The sequence below is a fragment of the Scyliorhinus canicula genome, chromosome 15 (genome assembly GCF_902713615.1).
Source record: "Scyliorhinus canicula chromosome 15, sScyCan1.1, whole genome shotgun sequence".
Lineage (NCBI taxonomy): Eukaryota > Metazoa > Chordata > Chondrichthyes > Carcharhiniformes > Scyliorhinidae > Scyliorhinus > Scyliorhinus canicula.
Window position 1 is genome coordinate 2,278,061 of NC_052160.1, and position 20,901 is coordinate 2,298,961.

General features: G+C 45.7%; 1 protein-coding gene across 1 annotated transcript in view; it reads left to right on the top strand.

Moving 5' to 3' along the window:
- Window positions 1-20,901, top strand: part of smg1 (SMG1 nonsense mediated mRNA decay associated PI3K related kinase) — a 232,495-nt gene that overhangs the window by 192,288 nt on the left and 19,306 nt on the right. Inside the window, 6 exon segments of the mRNA XM_038820856.1 lie at window positions 5,986-6,138; window positions 8,123-8,302; window positions 12,209-12,436; window positions 16,930-17,141; window positions 18,766-18,872; window positions 20,095-20,274. Of these exon segments, the coding sequence (XP_038676784.1) occupies window positions 5,986-6,138; window positions 8,123-8,302; window positions 12,209-12,436; window positions 16,930-17,141; window positions 18,766-18,872; window positions 20,095-20,274 (1,060 nt within the window).

The window sequence follows — 20,901 nt, forward strand, 5'->3', positions numbered from 1 at the left end:
TGGAGCTACAGCAGAGAGACAAAAGCCTCTTCCAGCATGCAGACGGGGGAAGGGCGAGTTTAAAGGCCTCAAGCTGACCTGAGGGCCTTTATGAAAGCTGAATTCTAGCAGCAGAGGGAACAACTGTGAAAAGATCTCACCAAGGGCTCTTTTAAGGGCCCGCAACGGCGCTGATTTGATTTTTCCCCGGGTGGGAATGCAGCCTCTGCTTGGCGGCCGGTGGATGGGCTGGACTAGAAGTGGAGCGACCAGAAAATCAACTTTGCAGCAGAAGAAGGTGCGAGGCAAAAAGGACAAGGTGGCGGCGGGCGGGGAACCGGCAGCGTGGCAGCAGTGGGCGAGGGAGCAGCAGGAGCTGCTGCTGCGCTCCTTCCAGGAACTAAAAGCTGAGATCCTGGAGCCGTTGAGGGCATCGCTGGACAGGCTCGGGGCGACTCAGACGGCTCAGGCTGCGGAGATTCGGGAGCTGCAGCAGAAGGCTTCGGAGAAAGAGGACTAACTCCTCGGCCTGCCAGTGAAGGTGGAGTCGCACGAGGCGCTACACAAGAAATGGTTGGCAAGGATGGAGGAGATGGAGAACCGCTCCCGCCGGAAGAATCTGCGGATTTTGGGCCTCCCGGAGGGGCTGGAACGTTCGGATTTGGGGGCCTACGTGGTCCTGATGCTGAACTCGCTGATGGGCGCGGGGTCGTTCCGGGGACCCCTGGAGCTGGAGAGTGCCCATTGGGTGCTGCTGCGGAAGCCCGGGCCGAACGAGCCGCCCAGGGCGGTGCTGGTCCGCTTTCAACGCTTGGTCGACCGGGAGTGTGTGCTTCGTTGGGCAAAGATGGAGAGGAGTAGTAAGTGAGAGAATACGGAGATCAGGATCTACCAGGACTGGAGTGCGGAGGTGGCGAAGAGAAGGGCTGGGTTTAACCGGGCAAAGGCAGTGCTCCACAAGAAGGGGGTCAAGTTTGGCCTGTTACAGCCGGCACGCCTGTGGGTCACTTATAAAGACCGCCAACTTTATTTTGACTCCCCGGAGGAGGCCTGGACTTTTGTCCAGGCAGAGAAGCTGGACTTGAACTGGGGGCTGGGGAATGTTGTACGCAGCCAGGAGGCTTTGTTCTCCTTGATATCCTTTTGCTCTTTTTGGTTCTATTGGACGATGTTTTTTTTTTTTGCTGTCTTGCCTTTTCTTTTCTGCTTTTCGGGACTGTTATCTGTTTACTTGGGTGTTTTAGCATATCATGTTGGGATTTTTATTATTTCACTGGTTGCGGGTTTGGGTGGGGTTCGCGGCCCTGTTGGGTCATGTGCCTATCTTCCCGTGTTTTGGGTCGGCGGGCGGGGGGGGGGGCTTGGGATGGGGGGCACAGGCCTCTCTCCTGCGCTGGAGAAGCAGGGGGTGGGGTCGGCATTGGGGGAATGGTTGTGTAACACTGGGGAGGGTAATTGGGGTGGCGGGAGCAGCCGGGGTCAGCAGGAGTCGGCTGACTTACGGAAGTACAATGACCAGAGTTATGCAGCTAGGGGGGCCATAGCTTGGGGGGGGGGGGGGGGGGGGGAAGAGATACCGGGTTGCTGCTGGAATGGCCAAGAAGGAGCTGGAGCGTGCAGAGGGGGTTGGGATGGGGGTCTGTCGCTGTGGGAACGGGCTGAGCGGGGGACGCGGGCACGTGGCGGATTACGGAAGGGTGATGGCTAGTCGACGGGGGAGGGGTGGGGCAGGTGGCCCTCCGATCCGGCTGATCACCTGGAATGTGAGGGGACTGAATGGGCCGGTCAAACGGTCACGCGTGTTCGCGCACCTGAGGGGGCTGAAGGCGGATGTGGCTATGCTTCAGGAGACGCACCTGAAGGTGGCGGATCAGGTTCGGTTGAGGAAGGGGTGGGTGGGCCAGGTGTTTCATTCGGGGCTGGATGCAAAAAGCCGGGGGGTGGCGATCCTGGTGGGGAAGAGGGTGTTGTTTGAGGCGTCGAATGTGGTGGCAGACAGCGGCGGGAGGTACGTGATGGTGAGCGGCAAGCTGCAAGGGGAGCGGGTGGTGCTGGTCAATGTATATGCCCCGAATCGGGATGATGCTGGTTTCATGCGGCGCATGTTGGGCCGGATTCCAGATTTGGAGGCGGGGGGGCCTGATAATGGGAGGGGGGGGGGGATTTCAACACGGTGCTGGATCCGCCACTGGATCGATCCAGTTCCGGGACGGGTAGGATGCCTGCGGCGGCTAAGGTGCTGAGGGGGTTTATGGACCAGATGGGAGGGGTGGATCCTTGGAGGTTCGCGAGGCCGATGGCCAGGGAATTTTCATACTTCTCCCATGTGCATAAGGCCTACTCCCGGATCGATTTCTTTGTTTTGAGTAGGGTGCTGATTGCGGAGGTAGTAGACGCTGAGTACTCGGCGATAGCCATTTCTGACCATGACCCGCATTGGGTGGACCTCGAGCTGGGGGAGTAGAGGGACCAGCGCCCGTTGTGGCGCTTGGAGGTGGGGCTGCTGGCGAACAAGGATGTGAGGGGGCGGGTTAGAGGATGCATCGAGAGGTACCTAGAGGCCAACGATAATGGGGAGGTCCGTGTGGGGACGGTCTGGGAGGCGCTGAAGGCGGTGGTTCGGGGGGAGTTGATCTCCATTCGGGCACACAGGGAGAGAGGGGAGCAGAGAGAAAGGGAGAGATTGTTTGGGGAGATGGTGAGGGTGGACAGGAGGTACGTGGAGGCCCCGGAGGAGGGATTGCTGAGGGAGCGGCGCAGCCTTCGGGCTGAGTTCGACTTGTTGACCACCGGAAAGGCGGAGGCTCAATGGAGAACGGCTCAGGGGGCGGTGTACGGGTATGGGGAGAAGGCGAGTAGGATGCTGGCACACCAGCAACGTAAGCGGGATGCGGCTAGGGAGATTGGTGGAGTTAAGGACCGGGGAGGAAATGTGGTGCGGAGGGGGGTAGACATTAATGGGGTCTTCAGGGACTTTTATGAGAGACTATATCGATCCGAACCTCCGGCGGAGAAGGGGGGGATGGGGCGCATTTTGGACCGGCTGAGATTCCCGAGGTGGAGGAGGGACGGGTGGAGGGTCTAGGGGCGCCAGTTGAGCTTGAGGAGCTGGTTAAAGGGATAGGGAACATGCAGTCGGGGAAGGCGATGGGGCCGGATGAGTTCCCGGTTGAATTTTACAAGGCGTATGCAGACCTGCTGGGCCCCCTGTTGGTTAGGACCTTCAACGAGGCGAGGGAGGGGGGGGCTTTTCCCCTGACGATGTCTCGGGCGCTGATCTCCCTGATTCTTAAACGAGACAAGGATCCCCTGCAGTGTGGGTCATACAGGCCGATCTCACTCCTGAATGTGGACGCCAAGTTGTTGGCAAAGATCTTAGCCTAGAGGATTGTGTGCCGCAGGTTATCCAGGAGGATCAAACGGAGTTTGTGAAGGGGAGGCAGCTGAACACTAATATACGGAGGCTCTTGAACGTTATTATGATGCCGGCGGTAGAAGGGGAAGCGGAGATAGTGGTGGCGCTAGATGCGGAGAAGGCCTTTGATAGGGTCGAGTGGGGGTACTTGTGGGAGGTGCTGGAAAGGTTCGCATTTGGGGAGGGGTTTGTCAGTTGGGAGAGGCTGTTGTATGAGGTCCCGATGGCGAGTGAGGCCACGAATAAGAGGCGGCCGGAGTATTTTCGACTATACCGAGGGACGAGGCAGGGGTGTCCCCTGTCCCCCCCTACTTTTTGCGCTGGCAATTGAACCCCTGGCTATGGCGTTGAGGGAGTCGGGGGATTGGAGGGGGCTAGTCCGGGGTGGGGAGGAGCACCGAGTGTCGCTCTATGCGGACGACCTACTGTTGTATGTGGCGGACCCGGTGTGGGGAATGCCGGTGGTGATGGGGATTCTCTGGGAATTTGGGCATTTCTCAGGGTATAAGCTTAACTTTGGGAAGAGCGAGCTGTTTGTGGTACACCTGGGGGACCAGGAGAGGGGGATTGGGAGGCTTCCACAGAAAAGGGCGGAGAGGAGCTTCAGGTACTTGGGGGTTCAGGTGGCCAGGAGTTGGGGGGCCTTGCATAAGCTAAACCTCACAAGGCTGGTGGAGCAAATGGAGGAGGAGTTTAAGAGGTGGGACATGCTGCCGCTGTCTTTGGCGGGTAGGGTGCAATGAGTCAAGATGACGGTGCTCCCGAAGTTTCTGTTCCTGTTCCAGTGCCTCCCCATCCTTATCCCGAAGGCCTTTTCAGGCGGGTTAACAGGAGCATTACGGGGTTTGTGTGGGCACACGGGACTCCAAGGGTGAGACGGGTGTTCTTGGAGCGGGGCAGGGATGGGGGGGGCTGGCGTTGCCCAACCTCTGCGGGTATTATTGGGCTGCCAACGTAGCGGTGGTGCGTAAGTGGGTAATGGACGGGGAGGGGGCAGCATGGAAGAGGATGGAGATGGCATCCTGTGTGGGCACGAGCCTGGAAGCGCTGGTGACGGCGCCGCTGCCGCTCACTCCAACGAGGTATACCATGAGCCCGGTGGTGGCAGCTACCTTCAAGTTTTGGGGGCAATGGAGGCGGCACAGGGGGGAGGTGGGGGCCTTGATGGGGTCCCCGATACGGGGGAACCACCGGTTTGTTCCGGGGAGAATTGATGGTGGGTTCCTGAGTTGGCACAGGGCAGGTGTCAGGGGGACCTGTTCATAGACGGGAAGTTTGCGAGCCTGGGTGAGCTGGAGGGGAAGTTTGGGCTCCCCCCGGGAACACCTTTAGGTACATGCAAGTAAGGGCGTTTGTCAGGCGGCAGGGTTCCCTCTGCTGCCGCCGCGTGGGGTTCAGGACAGGGTGCTCTCGGGGGTATGGGTTGGAGAGGGAAGGATCTTGGAAGTGTACCAGGTGATGTAGGAGGTAGACGAGGCCTTGGTGGAGGAGCTGAAAGATAAATGGGAGGGGGAGCTGGGTGAGGAGATTGAGGAGGAGACGTGGGCGGATGCCCTAGAAAGGGTGAACTCCTCCTCTTCGTGTGCGAGGCTTAGCCTCATACAGTTTAAGGTGCTGCATAGGGCTCATATGACCGGGACGAGGATGAGCCGGTTTTTTGGGAGCGAGGACAGGTGTATTAGGTGCTCTGGGGGCCCAGCAAACCATGTCCACATGTTCTGGGCATGCCCGGCGCTGGGGGAATTTTGGAAGGGGGTGGCAGGGACGGTATCGAGGGTGGTAGGATCCAGGGTCAATCCAGGCTGGGGACTCGCAATATTTGGGGTTGCAGTGGAGCCGGGAGTGCAGGAGGCGAAAGAGGCCGGTGTTCTGACCTTTGCGTCCCTAGTAGCCCGGCGGAGGATTCTTCTTCAGTGGAAGGACGCGACGCCCCCAAGCGTGGAGGCCTGGGTCAACGCTATGGCGGGGTTTATTAAATTGGAAGAGGGTGAAATTTGCCCTAAGGTGGTCAGTGCAGGGGTTTTTCAGGAGTTGGCAACCATTCCTAGATCTCCTGGCAGAACAGTAAAAACAAAAGGTCAGCAGCAGCAACCCGGGGGGAGGGGGGCTGTCTCTTTATTTTTGTTTTGGGTTGAATATCTGTTTTTTGCCAATGACGGGCGTTAATTTATTGGTTCTCTTTTGTATATACGGGGGGGGGGTTCTGTTCTTTTTGTTCTTAGAATTTTTTGTTATTGTTTTTTTTGTGAAAATTTGAATAAAAATTTTTTTTTTTTTTAATTGATTGATTTGAAATTTGGCATTTTTACATTTGTTTTGAGTGCAAGGTGAAAAACTTGTGACAATTTTACTCTTTTCCTCTACATTGAAGTTCTGCCTTACCAAACGACTATTAGACGTACTTTGAGGTGGTGCCACCATTTTTTTAATTAAAAGGATTTTCTTTTTACTTTATGAAAACATATTATTACCATTTCCCCTCCAAATGTGTAATTTTCTCAGCTGTTGGATAAATGATCCAAAAATGTGATCAAGAGTTTATCATTATCATCATTTTGACCCAATTGGTCTATTTTTGTTTAACCACACAGGAGAAATTGGCAGCATTGGAAGCTAGCATTGAGCAGCGTTTGAAATGGGCTGGGGGGGCCAATCCTGCTTTGGCCCCCGTTCTACAAGATTTTGAGGCCACTATCACTGAGAGAAGGAATATGGTAGTTAAGGAAAGTCAACGAGCAAACCAAGTATGTATAAGTAACTTGAAGAACACTCATCAGTGTAGCAATAGTCCAAAGCATGTTCTACTGAATGTCCTTTGTTACAGACAGGAGAACAAGGTAAAGAAAGTATTGCATGTATTCGACTGTTTTTCTTTTAGGTAATATTTGGATATTTTGAGTGATTTACATCAACATTGCTTCTCATTTATGCCTCCTACGCTGTAAGGGCACATTCTTCCTAGAGGTTACGTCCTTCCTCATTTCCAGCTCCACAAATGTTTTTAGTTTTTATTCAAAACTGGAAATGTGAGTGGCGCAGTGGGTTGGCACGCTATCATTTTCATCTCTGGGTTCGAAATTTGAATCCTAGACTGATGGGATGAAATGTTTTTAGTTCCTGCTATCTGTAAGGCTCTCTTATATAAAATAACTCTGGTCACAAGTAGGGCAGCACACAAAGACCCTAAGTTGCTAACTCTCATCACCCCCAAAGCCAGCTCTTGTGGAACCTTGCTTAAAAATCTGACCCATCATGTTCCCATGCTGTACCTGTAACAATATGGATATTGTTTGGGAGGTGAAGGGTTAACAATTTAATGTAAATACATTTAACCACCAGATGGTGCTGAAAGACAGTCATGTAAGATCGCCCTTGATTCGAGGAGGTGTTTAGGTGTGAGAGAGTGGTCATGTATTTGAGAGTTCTGTAGGTCTAGTTAAAGCAGTTTATTTTAGCAACCTTTGTACTTAGGAATACGTTCGAATCTAGTTTAAGTACTGTTAATAAATCAGCTTTGTTAATTAATATAGCTTGATATTTGTTGAACACTCCACATCCAAGTCATCCTTACAAAGAAAACAGAGAACATCACAGTACCCAATGTCTGATTTCTTTGCAAAATAAAAGGTGGCTTTGTTTCCCCACATAGTTCCTAGTTTTGGGTGTGCCTTGTTGAAATCATGATGTTTAGCTTAAAAATTGATATCAGTGGATTAATCTTGCTAGTTTGCCAATTGCTAAACAAACTAGATAAATTAATCCTCAACTTTTCCAGAAATAATTGTCAATATCTAATGGTGAATGTGTGCGAATATCTGTTTGACCCTCAAATTGCATTGTTGGGGAAAACATTTTGCCCGTGGGTGGCTATCGTTTGTATCAATCAGTAGTTTACCTGCTAGACCGGGGTGGGCAAACTTTTCCGTGCAAGGGCCACATTCAGAAATTCACAATTTTAAAGGGCCGCATAGTATATTAAGTAAAATAATTAATATTTAAAATAGCCAAAATAAAAGGTTTTTTAAAGGAAAAAAAAGTAATTAATTTTTATTAATTAATATTTTAAAGTAGAAACTTTACATGAAACACATTTATTTGAAAAACAAAGTAACTCAGTTTAAAGAAAAAAAGCAATTAATTTTTATTAATTAATATTTTAAAGTAGAAACTTCACATGAAACACATGTTGTGCCGAGCAATGATCACCCTACTCAAGTCAACGTATCCACCCTATACCAGTAACCCAACATCCCCCCCCCATTAACCTTAAAATTAAAAATAAAAATTTAAAAATTATTTGATCTTGGTGGGCCGCATAAAGACCCATGCGGCCCGCGGGCCGTAGTTTGCCCACCCCTGTGCTAGACTGATGCCAGCTTTCTGGGGCAGCAGAACAAATCCCCAAAGGACCGTTAAATCTTAATGTACTAAAAACATGGACTTACAGAAGGCAATGGAGGGAAGTGATGCCCGGAACACTGTGGCGATGTCATTAGCGTACACGTGAAAGCCAGAAAATCTGATGTGTGGTCCTTTCCACCTTTTTGAAATAAGTTGTTCTTGGAATTCATGCAGACTTCCATTATGCACCTCTAACTTAAAGTAAACTTGTGTGTGTGATGTAGCTTTCCAAAAGTAGACTTTTGTGTTCAAAAGGAAACAATATGCTTTAAAAAAGCAATGATTTCCCCTTTCGGTGATGTAAAAAATGTTTTTCCGTTGCTTCAGGTGACTTTTCTCTGCAGCACGATACTTCATTTTGAAAGCTTACGAACTAGAACACCAGAAGCCTTGAGTTTGGATGCTGCATTGTTTGACCTAATTAAGCGATGCCAACAGATGTGTTCATTTGCATCACAATTTAGCAGCTCAGTCTCAGACCTTGAACTCCGCCTGCTGAAGCGTTTGGTGAGTTGAAGCTTATTTTCTGTTTCAGTCACTTTGTGTAGGGTAGAGCACAAGTGATCAATTTTATTGAATTAAGCCTTTTCAAAGGTTTTCATGCATTGCATAGATCTCTTTAAGCAAAACCACTGATATTCATAGGCCAATTGTGTATTTACATGTATTTGAGAAATATGTATTGCAATTTTAGCAGATAATGCAATATTCTGTCATACAAGCACCACACTTTGACACTTCCAAAACCTGTCTCTTTGTCATCAGATGTTTTTTAAATGTATTGTAACTTTAGATATTTGCCATTATTCCTCTTTCTGGCTTGTTCTGCTGCTGCCTCCTATTTCCCAACTGCCATCGCCCTCGTTCCTCACACCCCAATATTTGGCAGAGAAGATGTACTGCTGACCTATCATCTTGCACCAATTTTCAACGTCTTGTTCTTTGAACAAAGGATAACCAGATGATGCTTTCATCCTCTGACCCTGCCTCTTCACATTTGCCAACATGATCAGATATTTGTGAGGTTGATTTGTGACCAACACAAACACAGATTTTTGTACCAATAAGTAAGTAGTCACCATATCCCCAGATGACCATAGGCTGCTTTCCCCTTTGAGGGGGAGAGCTGACTGGTGGTGATTGAACCTGAGCATCACCACACTCGTATGAGGGGCAAGGTTGAGAAGGCGGGGCCTTCATGAATAACCTCAGCCGGTACAGGGCCTACATCATGTAACACAGTGAAAGGATAAATTTTGAAACATTTGTGAGCGCTATTACTATTAATAGCACATTGCCTCTCCTTGATCCCATCTCCACTTCTGCAGAGGGTTTGGTCAACAGCATTCTCCTCCACACCTCTCTTGATTCAGCTTTGCATGGCTCCTTGTGCATTACAAAGAATAGACAAGCCATTTGGCCGAACACATCATGCTTCATTCAAGCCTCCTCCTGTCCTCCCTCATCTAACTCCGATCAGCGTAATTCCTTTCCCCTTTTTATACTTATCCAATTTTTCCCTTGAACGCATCTATGCTAATCACCTTAGTCACTCTGGTAGCAAGTTCCACATTCTCGCCACCCTCGTAACACAGGTTCCTTGTGACTTTTCTATTTGATTTCTTGGTGACTATCTTATGATGCTGGCCTCTAGTTTTAATCTTTTTCACAAGTCGATGCCCTCTCTTTATCTTTGACAAGGTGCTGCTTAGGAGACTGTTAAATAAGTTAAGAGCCCATGGTGTTCAGGGTACGATCCTGGCATGGATAGAGGATTGGCTGACTGGCAGAAGGCAGAGAGTGGGGATAAAGGGGTCTTTTTCAGGATGGCAGCCGGTGACTAATGGTGTGCCTCAGGAGTCTGTGCTGGGACCTCAACTTTTCACAATATACGTTAATGATCTGGAGGAAGGAACTGTAGGCACTGTTGCTAAGTTTGCAGTTATACAAAGATCTGTAGAGGGACAGGTAGTATTGAGCTGCAGGACTTGGACAGGCTAGGAGAGTGGGCAAAGAAGTGACAGATGGAATGGAATGTGGAAAAGTGTGAGGTTATGCAGTTTAGAAGGAGGAATGGAGGCACAGACTATTTTCTAAATGGGAAGATGCTTGGGAAATCAGAAGCACAAAGGGACTTGGGAGTCCTTGTTCACGATTCACTTAAGGTTAACGTGCAGGTTCAGTCGGCAGTTAGGAAGGCAAATGCAATGTTAGCATTCATGTCGAGAGGGCTAGAATACAAGACCAGGGATGTACTTCTGAGGCTGTATAAGGCTCTGCTCCGACCCCATTTGGCGTACTGTGAGCAGTTTTGGGTCCCGTATCTAAGGAAGGATGTGTTGGCCTTGGAGAGGGTACAGAGGAGGTTCACAAGAATGATTCCTGGAATGAAGAGCTTGTGTAGGAGGAACGGTTGAGGACTCTGGGTCTGTACTCGTTGGGAGTTTAGAAGGATGAGGGGGGATCTTATTGAAATTTACAGGATACTGCGAGCCCTGGATAGAGTGGACGTGGAGAGGATGTTTCCACTTGTAGGAAAAACTAGAACCAGAGGACACTGTCTCAGACTGAAGGGACGATCCTTTAAAACAGAAATGACGAGGAATTTCTTCAGCCAGAGGGTGGTGAATTTACGGACCTCTTTGCCGCAGAAGGCTGTGGAGGCCAAATCAGAGAGAGATAGATAGGTTCTTGATTAATAAGGGGATCAGGGGTTTTGGGGAGAAGGCAGGAGAATGGAGATGAGAAAAATGTCAGCCATGATTGAATGGTGGATCAGACTCGATGGGCCGAGTAGCCTAATTCTGCTCCTATGTTTTATAGTCTTATGTAAAATACTGGAAGGTTTTAATGCAGACCTCTATTGGGTCACCTCTCAGTCTTGTGTCTCCAAGAGAGGGAACGCTTGTCCTGCTCATTTTTTGTGATGAGTATGACCTCGCTGTTGTAGAATCACCTTTGTAAATCTTTTTTGGCACCCTGTCCAGTGCCTGGATATCCTTTCTGATAACACAGTAACCAGAACTGGACACAGTATTCCCAGAGTGTGGCCTAACCAAAGCTCGATGTATATTTACCAGAACCTCGCAACTATTCAATTTTAGCTGTCCAGAAATAAACTTTGCTGTTTGGTTTTCTTATTTTTAGTTATTTTATTAACCTGTGTGACTACTATTGGTGATTTCTGTATTTGTACTCCCCGATTCCTTTGCGTCTCCACCCCAATTCGATTTGTATTTTGCAGGTAATATGTGACTATGTTTTGTTGTAACCCTTCTGAGTATTTCCCCCAGGAGTCATCTCATAATTTAGAAATAGTCTCGTTGATTCTTGTGAATAACAGTAACCCCAGTTCTGGTCCTTTGAGGCCCCACTTTCTACCTTCCGTCGTTCAGAATTGTAGCCCTTTTTAATCCAGGGTAGCTCCAGGGTTATCTGGTGGAAGACAGGAAAGTGGAGTTGAGACGAGTATCAGATCAGCTGTTATCTTATTGAATGGCAACACAGGCTCTAAGGACCAAATTGGCTATGCCTGCCCGTATGTCCTCCATCCTTATGTACCCCTAATCTCGGCTTTTAGACGTCAAAGCAGTTAAGTATCCAATTTAGTTCTTGTCCCCTGTGTCTCCACATTGTGAGACTAGTGATAGTAATAATGGGGGAAGAGAGAAAAGAGGCTGGATCTAAGCTTTGGAGTCAAGTGTCTTGTGTTGTAGAAGAGGGATGCGTGAGGTTTTTTAATCTTTGAGCTGACAAGTGTGTACCGTGTTAACTCATGGGTCACCATCAGTTTTAAATATCTAATTTGCATTTATTTCAAACTGCATACTCTTACCAATATTGGTGGTCTAGTTTTCAGTTTTATGCTGTAATAAAGCAGCACTGTGAGGACAGGTTTTTCACACCTACCACACAGTTTAAACAGATCTACAGTAATCAAAAATTAATGGACTGGGAGTCCTGGGCTGAGGACTGGAATTCTACACCATCTCTAGGAGCATTTACTGTCGACAATAAATGTAAATTTACAAGCTAAGTAGAATATAAAATTTACATTTATTTTACAAACCTGTTACACGGGATATATGGTGTCAAAACAGTTCATTCGGCCTGACCTTGATTGAAGTTGTGCTTCATTTTTTTCAAAACCAGCAGGAAATCTTCTGGAACTAGGATTAAAACGTCATAGCATATTATCAATAATCTACTATTGCTGTTCGGATTGATGCACAACAACAACACTATTTATCCTGGGTGTAAAGCAATTATTAATTGTCGCATTGATTAACGATAACTACGATAACTAATTCCGGAAGTGTAACCTAACTTAAATGGAACGGAGATGCCTGATAATTGCAATTGAATGCACGTATAGTAGCAAAGTTCAGTGTGATATTCGCCTATTTCTTCCAGGCTACCAGTCTTGAACATCCAATAGGAAGTCCTGAATGGCTTTCTTCTGCTCACAAACAACTGACTCAAGATATGTCAACGCAGAGGGCAGTGCAGTCTGAGAGGGAGCAACAAGTCGAAGCTGTTTGTGAAACAATACAGACTCTGGTGGATAATATTAAAACTGTGCTTACTGGCCATAACAAATTGTTGGCTGATGTTAAACACCTCCTGAAAGCAATGGCAAAGGTAATGATCACGTTTCACTTTTTTCCTTTTATTTGCCTTCTGAATTTTATTTCTGTTTTTATGGACTGCTGACTGTTTTACTGCCCTGTCAGCTTAAACTAAAAGGCTTTTCAGAGAGTGTATTCATTGAAGTTTTCACCATTTATATTTTCCATTTAAGTAGTTGAGAAGTAACCTGCCACCAATGCACAGAAATATCGAGGTCGTGAATTGGTTCTGTAGAATAATGTATTATGAAATTATAGCCATTAAAGATGTGCGATCTTTAGTGCTGTGGTCGTACGATACCCTTCCAGACTGAGTGTTGCAGATGTTGGCTGCACTGCATTATCTCTGAGGATGTAGAGACTTGAGGTTCCTTAAAGTAGAGAATCAACAAGTGAGAAAGTGTGAGGGAAGGTTCACAACTAGAATGCTCATATAAAGAACTCTGAAGAGCCAGAATGGTTGGCCAAATGCAGACTTTAGGAAACTGGGCATTATTTCCCTAACTTTTGATATTTCGAGAAATTTGGTTCCTCTGAACCATTTGAATAACTTTTTTTTTAAAAAGGAAACTCCATGAATAAGTGTACTTGCCGGGCTGCGCAGTGGTTAGCACTGCTGCCTCACGGCGCCGAGGTCCCAGGTTTGATCCCGGCTCTGGGTCACTGACCGTGTGGAGTTTGCACATTCTCCCCGTGTTTGCGTGGGTTTCGCCCCCACATCCCAAAAATGTGCAGGCTCAGTGGATTGGTCAGGCTAAATTGTCACTTAATTGGAAAAAATGAATTGGGCACTTTAAATTTTTTTTTTAATGGATAAGTGTCCTTGCTACATAGTATGCGAACAGTATTTTAGATCCCATTGACAATGAATGCCAGTATCAGGTGATAAAATCAGAATTTTCTCTGTCCAGAGAAAAAGATATTCTATTGGCACTCAGTTGAAGCTCCACACATGTAAATGAGTAAACAGATTGTTGCCCAAATGTGAGAAAGTCTGCACGGATATTGTCACTGAAGCTGGAATTAATATCCACGAGGCTCTGGCCCACCATTCGGAGAACCTGTGGGGTACTTCCATCAATTCTATGGTGGCGGCCAGACGGTATCAAGTGCCCTTCCAAGCACTTAATTGACCACCATCGGCACTTCCCCATGGTTGAGGTTCCTGGGGTGGAAGTTGTACCTGCTGGCAAATAAATTGTCACTGCTGCCAGGTAGTGCGATGACGTCTGGTGGCACAGCACCCACCGGTGACCCAAGTTCATAGAGGGGCCCAAGGCCACAGCTGAGTGAAGGTGGATGGGGGCCATAGGGCAGCAATTATGGGAGAAGGAGTTTGGAGTTGAGGGCTGGGTGCCACCTCCCTGTCCAATGCTCGGCCATTCACAGGCACAGATAGGGAAGGGCCCCTCCCAGGAGGCTGCGTAAACCCAACAGGTTTTTCTGGACAGCCTTTTGAGGGTGTGGGGAACGCATTCAGCCTCACTTTAATCCCTCAAGTGGTGGACTTGGGGATAATGGGGTCAATTGATGGGGTGGTGATGGCCTCGTGGTATTCTTACTGGCATAGTGACCCAGGGTAATGCTCTGGAGACCTGGAATTAAAGGTCTAATGAAACCATTGTTGATTGTGGTAAAAGTCCATCTGGTTCACTAGTGCTCTTTAGAGAAGGAAATCTTCTCTCCTCTCCTTGCCTGGCCTATATGTGACTCCAGGACCGCAACAATGTGGTTGACTCTTAAATGACTTACTGAAATGGTTGAGCAAGCCACTTAGTTCGAGGGCAATTAGGGATGGGCAATAAATCCTGGCCCAGGCAGCAACGCCCATAACTCTTGAGGGAATATTTCAAAAATTGGCTCATTAATGAGCCTGATTGACATGTGAATGGCTGCAGCTGGGAATTCCACATCAACCCCTTCCCACCTCCGCGCTAATCAGGGTGTCTTCTTTCTTGTCTCTGGGAGACTTACGTGGGGCCTCCCGCATACTTGCCGTGATGGGCTGCTTCAAATCTGGCTCTTAGAATTTAGTAATATAGAGACGTTACATTGGTCACTTAAATTTTATACCCATTTCAACCACTCGCGTTATATATATCATTTCTGGAAGTGGTCTGATTTTTTTTCCTCCTTTAGACGGCATTTATTTTTGGATATATCAAGTAAAAATTATTTTTTCTTGTTTAAATTGTTGCATATGAAGTTGTACCATTGTTAAGGCTTTGCATGCTTTTCTGTTTTAAAAAAAAAAAAATTTGCCCGAAGTTGTCACTAATGATTTGCAGCTTCTGTGCTTTGTTGTGTTTGTACCTAATCCTCAGAATTGAGTCAGTGATAGTTGATTTTGAAATTGCCGTAGCTTACCCACTGTGGCCAAAACACTCACACACACTGTTTGCATTGTTTGCCAGTGCCACCCACATCCATTGGCAAATCCAGATTAAGCTTGCAGCAAATTGTGAATGAGGATTTTTCACAATACACAATAACTTAATGTTGAGAGTTTGGATTTGGCCTTGTGAAAAATAAGAGACTAGCTTCATGCAGACCTAGTAAAAGTGGGATTGTTCCCAAAGACTGACTGAAATATAATTGGTCAAAATACCTGCTTCTCCGGAGAAACCTGGGCAAATGCATCTTATTTGCTTGAAATACGCATCACATTCCAGTGCAGCTAGGTTGTAGCCCAAGACTCTGCCATCATTTCAGTGCTGTCTAGAACTGGAGCACAAATGATCAAAGTGGCAGTATTAACATAAAATTTGCATTAGTTGTAACATCGGTACTGGTCAATACTTCAGGAATCAGAATACAGTAAGGTCCCACTGTTTGTAGGGTGGCACAGTGGTTACCACTGTTGCCTCACGGCGCTGAGGACCCGGGTTCGATCCCAGCCCCGGGTCACCGTCCTTATGGAGTTTGCACATTCACCCCGTGTCTGCATGGGTCTTCCCCACAACCCAAAGATGTGCAGGGCAGGTGAATTGGCCACGCTAAATTGTCCATTAATTGAAAAAACTAATTTAAAATCTCGCCATTTGGACGGGTTGCATTCCTTCTGTTACAAATGGCAAAATCACAAATGAGGAACATGCTTTTGATTGGTGCTCGATTACATAGATTCCAGCATGCAAGGGAAGCATTGCTTTGGGCAGTTACTCTACAGCAAATTATTTTCATTATATCCACTCGCATGCACTACTCCCAAGGTTACTGGATAATGGTATGATGCCAGAAACTGGTTTCTACGGCCAATTGTGCCAACTCATCATTACCCGAGTTGAGATCAGCTAACCCCATACAGATCCATATACCATCCTAGTCTCTAGAGTTTAGTTACTCACTGAATGAAGTGAACAATATCAGTAAGTATACTCAGTAACTGACCCCAACAATTACTTGCTGTATCCTCCAGTTTAACATAGCATTGCGATCCATCTGAGTTTGTTACTGCTGCTCAATATGCTGGAGGTCACGTCTAACAGTGCTACATTTGGCAGAATATATCTGTGTTGGCTTTCAAAGATCTTTTGCAAATGTAATGAATGATGAAACTGATATCTTGGGGTAAATTAACCAATCCCACACTCTAGCTGCGCTCAATGGATGTACTTAACAAAGAATCTGTGCAGGGGTTCAGACATTTCAAACAAAGTTGTGAGTTAAGTGAAAACGCAAACAAGGAAGTTGGGAAAGGCAGGTCTTTACCACTGTTCACATGGTAACATTGGCATAAAAATGGAATTTGGAATTCTCTCTTTCAAAGATGTATTTATATTTTGTGTGGGCGTCACTGGCTGGGCCAGCGTTTATTACCCATCCCTTAAACTAGGTCACTTCAGAGGGCAGTTAAGAGTAAACCACATTGCTGTGGATCTGGAGTCACATGTAGGCCAGACCGGGTAAGGACAGCAGATTTCCTTCCTGAAAGGATATTAGTGAACTTGATGGGTTTTTACAACAATCGACAATGGTTTCATGGTCATCATTAGACTTTTAATTCCACATTTTTTTCTTATTGAATTCAAATTTCACCATGTACCGAGGTGGAATTTGCACCCCGATTCTCAGAGCATTACGCCGAGTCTCAGGATTATTAGCCCTGTGGCAATGTAGTTATGACCAACTGTAATAGACGCTAACAGTATTTTGATTGCGGTTTCCTGTTCTCAATTAATTGGACTGAGGTTATCGTAGCTAATTCACCGTGCTAAATTGTGGCTCACAGAACGGAGAATTCGTTCTTTTAGTCTTGGGATTTGAACGTGCTTTCACCTCTGGGATCCACATGCACAAGCCAACTGGTAGCCATCTAATCTCCAGAAAAACCTTTTATCAAAAACTTGCTGTTAGTTAAGTTTCCATTCCTGTATTTTATTAAAATTAATGATTCTCGGCATGTAAAACACAATGAATTCCTAAAGCGATAAGCCATTCTAACAAATGGGAACTCTCTTACAAAAGAAAATATTTTCTCTCATTTTTGTTATCTCGCATTAAAAGGACGAAGAAGCAGCTCTAGGAGACAATGAAGATGTCCCCTATGAAGACAGTGTGCGTCAGTTTTTAGCTGAATACAAGTCTTGGCAAGATAACATCCAAACTGTGCTGTTCACAATAGTGCAGGCCATGGGACAGGTCCGAAGTCAGGAACATGTCGAAATGCTACAGGAGATTACACCAACTCTAAAGGAAATGAAATCTCAGAGCCTAAAGTAAGGAAGCTATTTAAATTATTGCAGGTTAAACCACTTTCTTTGACATTTTGGTTTAATGTATCTCTGATGAAGCTTCCATAGGAAATGTCCTTTGCACATAGCATTATATATACAATTAACAGTTGGAATATGTGCTAATTTTTTGAGGATGTATGTGAAGTGACAATGAACAAAGATTTCTGTATTGCCTTCCATCGATCACTGAATGTCTCAACACAACACAAAACATTAATCAGTTTGTGCTTGTGTTGCATAAGTAAATGTATCTGATTTGCAAAATATTTATATCATTGTAAAATTGTTGCAAGTATTTGAAAACCATTTATTTGGCTTCCATAATTTATTCAGGGTTAACTTGCACCTAATGTAAACTCCTTTATTTTTTGCTGTTCATGGCTGATCAGTTTAAACACGCGGGCCCTTTAAATATTCTTGTTCAATTGCACATGCATGGTAATTTAAAATGAACAACTTGTGTGCAGCCTGTGCAAGAACCTTAAGGTTGCTGCACAACTGTGCAGCTTAGAGGAATCTATTGCACCAAGCCCTGGGGTATTGTTTAATGCTTCAATAATATATCAGCTAGTGTTCGAAACTTATATTGACATGACTCAGATAAGAGTGGTCTAACTACACTTTGGAGAAGACTGAACAATTAGTACTAACAAATTTCCCCAAAGCTTTCATGTTGCACTTGTTCCATAATTGGGACTGCACTTGACAATAATTCTTCATGTAAAATTTATATATTTTTTAACTTCACCGTATCTCTCCCGAATGTAGAGATCTAATTGCATTTTAGTTCAATGAGCATCCACAGTGCACCTCGCCATACAGCAATCTTTCGCTACAGGGCATCAACACTATTAAACCTTTAGGGTATCATACACAGCCTGTGCTCTTCTCAAGGGAATATTACTTCCCACTGAGATGGTTTATCTGGTTTGAAGTCAATGAGGGCTGAAACCTTCAAACTGCAGCAGAAATGAAAACTTGTAGGAAATGCATTCATCCATTCTTTGTTTTTATGTCCTACTGTGGTATAATCTGATTATCTGAGACCTATCCAGTGACTCGTGGATAAATGCACCGGCTGTTCTGACACTGAACCACGTGGGTCAGTAAGATTGCAAGTTTGATCCTCCGATCCTAGTGCAGTTGGTTGTTCTCAACATTGTCACTGGGGGAGTGCCAATGTTGGCCTCCCTGAGCTCACGAGATGGGAAACTGGTGGGAGAAGTGTGCTTTAGTGGGCATCATGGTTCAGCATGGCTACAATCTCCTCTTCCTGTTTAGCCTAATGTAGGGAGAATGGACCATTGCACCAGTTAGTCACAGTGTAATTCCTCTGTGTGAGCACATGCCTTCAGGAGAAGAGTAAAAGGCAAAGGGAAGAAAGAGTACAACCATCTGATAAGATATTCCATATCAAATACATTGCACACATAGGTACAAAAAGCAGGACGATAGAAAACCATCTTTCATTTAGCCCAATCCACTGAGTGGAAATTAAATATCTCATTTGCATCTGAGGCAGCGGTGTGTTAGTTCAGTGATGTATGATTCCTATCAGATTGCTTTTGTTCTGTTTTCAGCAGTAACTCTTGGTCTTGTCTTTCAGTGTCTACAATGATCTGGTCAGTTTTGCATCTCCACTGGTCACAGATAAATCTAATGAGTGTTCAAGCCCAACCTCTGCCTCTGCATTTCAGCCCAGTTTTGCAGCAGGTAAACATTTATGTAGAGCTTAATACTGACTTTGCAATCATCAGTTTCCATTCTCTAAAGTAGCGTTGGCTCTTATGACATGCATTTGGTTGCAATAATCAGTAAGTAAATGTCAAATAAATTTCAGTTTATAAAAACAATTACTTTGCATTGTCACTTTTACTGAATATTAATCAAGTAAGTTATTGATTTGTTTTTGTCTGAGAAATAGTGTCACAAACTGTAAATTATTAAATGAATAGAACCCCTTAGTAGATGAATAGAATTTTTTTTTTTAAATTTAGAGTACCCAATTTTTTTTCAATTAAGGGGCAATTTAGCATGGCCAATCCACCTAACCTGCACATCTTTGGGTTGTGGGGGTGAAACCCACGCAGACATGGGGAGAATGTGCAAATTCCACACGGACAGTGACCCAGAGCCGGGATCGAACCCGGGTCCTCGGCGGCGTAGGCAGCAGGGCTAACCACTGTGCCGCCCGTAGATGAATAGAATTGTCTTTCCTACAGAAAAGGAGTCCGACTATTGAGATAGTGTTTTTGCATTTATCACAACCACCTGAAGTTATCCATTTGAATTTTAGACAGATTTATTTCCCTTTGGTTCTTTTATGGGATGTGGGTGTCGCTTGCAAGGCCAGCATTTATTGCTCATCCCTATTGATCTGGGAATGAGTCACTTGCAAGGCCATTTCAGAGGGGAGTGGAGAGCTACATTGCTGTGGGTCTGGAGTCAAATATAGGCCAGACCAGGTAACTATGATAGATATCCTTCCTTAAAGGACATTAGTGAACCAGATGGGTTTCTACATCAATCGATGATAATTTCATGGCTGCCATTAGTGAGATTAACTTTTGTTTCCAGATTTATTAATTTAAATTCCAGAACATTAGCCTGGTTTCTGGATTATTAGTCCAGTGACATTGTCACTGCATGATTGTCACCCCCTTATTTGTTGACTAGGTGCCTATTTGGAATGGCAGTGTGACTGCATGAGCTCACTGATTATCCTCAACACCTGCAGAAAGAGGAAGCTTTTCATGTGTCTGGGCTGCAGTAGAATCCAGGTCTCCGAAGTGAATGAACAGTGTGTTTTACCCACTGTACCATCCGGTTTCTCAAAATAAAAACCTTTCCATGTTTTTCTAAATTCCTCTGCCTTTCTACACCAGTCCAGTAGTGTGGGATTGCTTTATGTACCCGATGCTTTTTCTCCCTGCAGCTGTTCGAAGCAGTACAACCCAAAAGACACAACCGGAGGTTATGTCACAGAATGCACGAAAGATGGCTCAGAGAAACCTTGCTGCTTCAGCAAGCACTCCGCCAGGCACAACTATAGGACTGGGAAAGAATGTTGCTCCAAGTCCTAAAAAGGCAGCAAGAGACCCCAAGACTGGGAAAGGTAAGTTGCATTTCCATGAGTTGAGGTGTCTAGTACTTACAGAATCAAAAAGGTCACAACACAGGAACCTATTGTGTCCTTGCCAGCTTACAACAAGTGCAGCTCCCTCATTCCCACTCTACTGCCATTGCCCGTATCTGTATTCTTCAGACAATTATCGTAGTACCTTTTGAAATCCACAGTTGAATCTACCTACACAGTAAGATGAGTATGAGAGTAAACTTGCTCAGAATATAAAAACAGACAGTAAAAGTTTTTACAAAAACATAAAACAAAAAAGAGTGGCTACGGTAAATATTGGTCCTTTAGAGGATGAGAAGGGAGTTTTAATAATGGGAGATGAGGAAATGGCTGAGGAACTGAACAGGCTTTTTGGGTCGGTCTTCACAGTGGAAGACACAAATAACATGCCAGCGACTGATAGAAATGAGGCTATGACAGGTGAGGACCTTGAGAGGATTGTTATCACTAAGGAGGTAGTGATGGGCAAGCTAATGGGGCTAAAGGTAGACAAGTCTCCTGGCCCTGATGGAATGCATCCCAGAGTGCTAAAAGAGATGGCTAGGGAAATTGCAGATGTACTAATGACGATTTACCAAAATTCACTAGACTCTGGGGTGGTCCCGG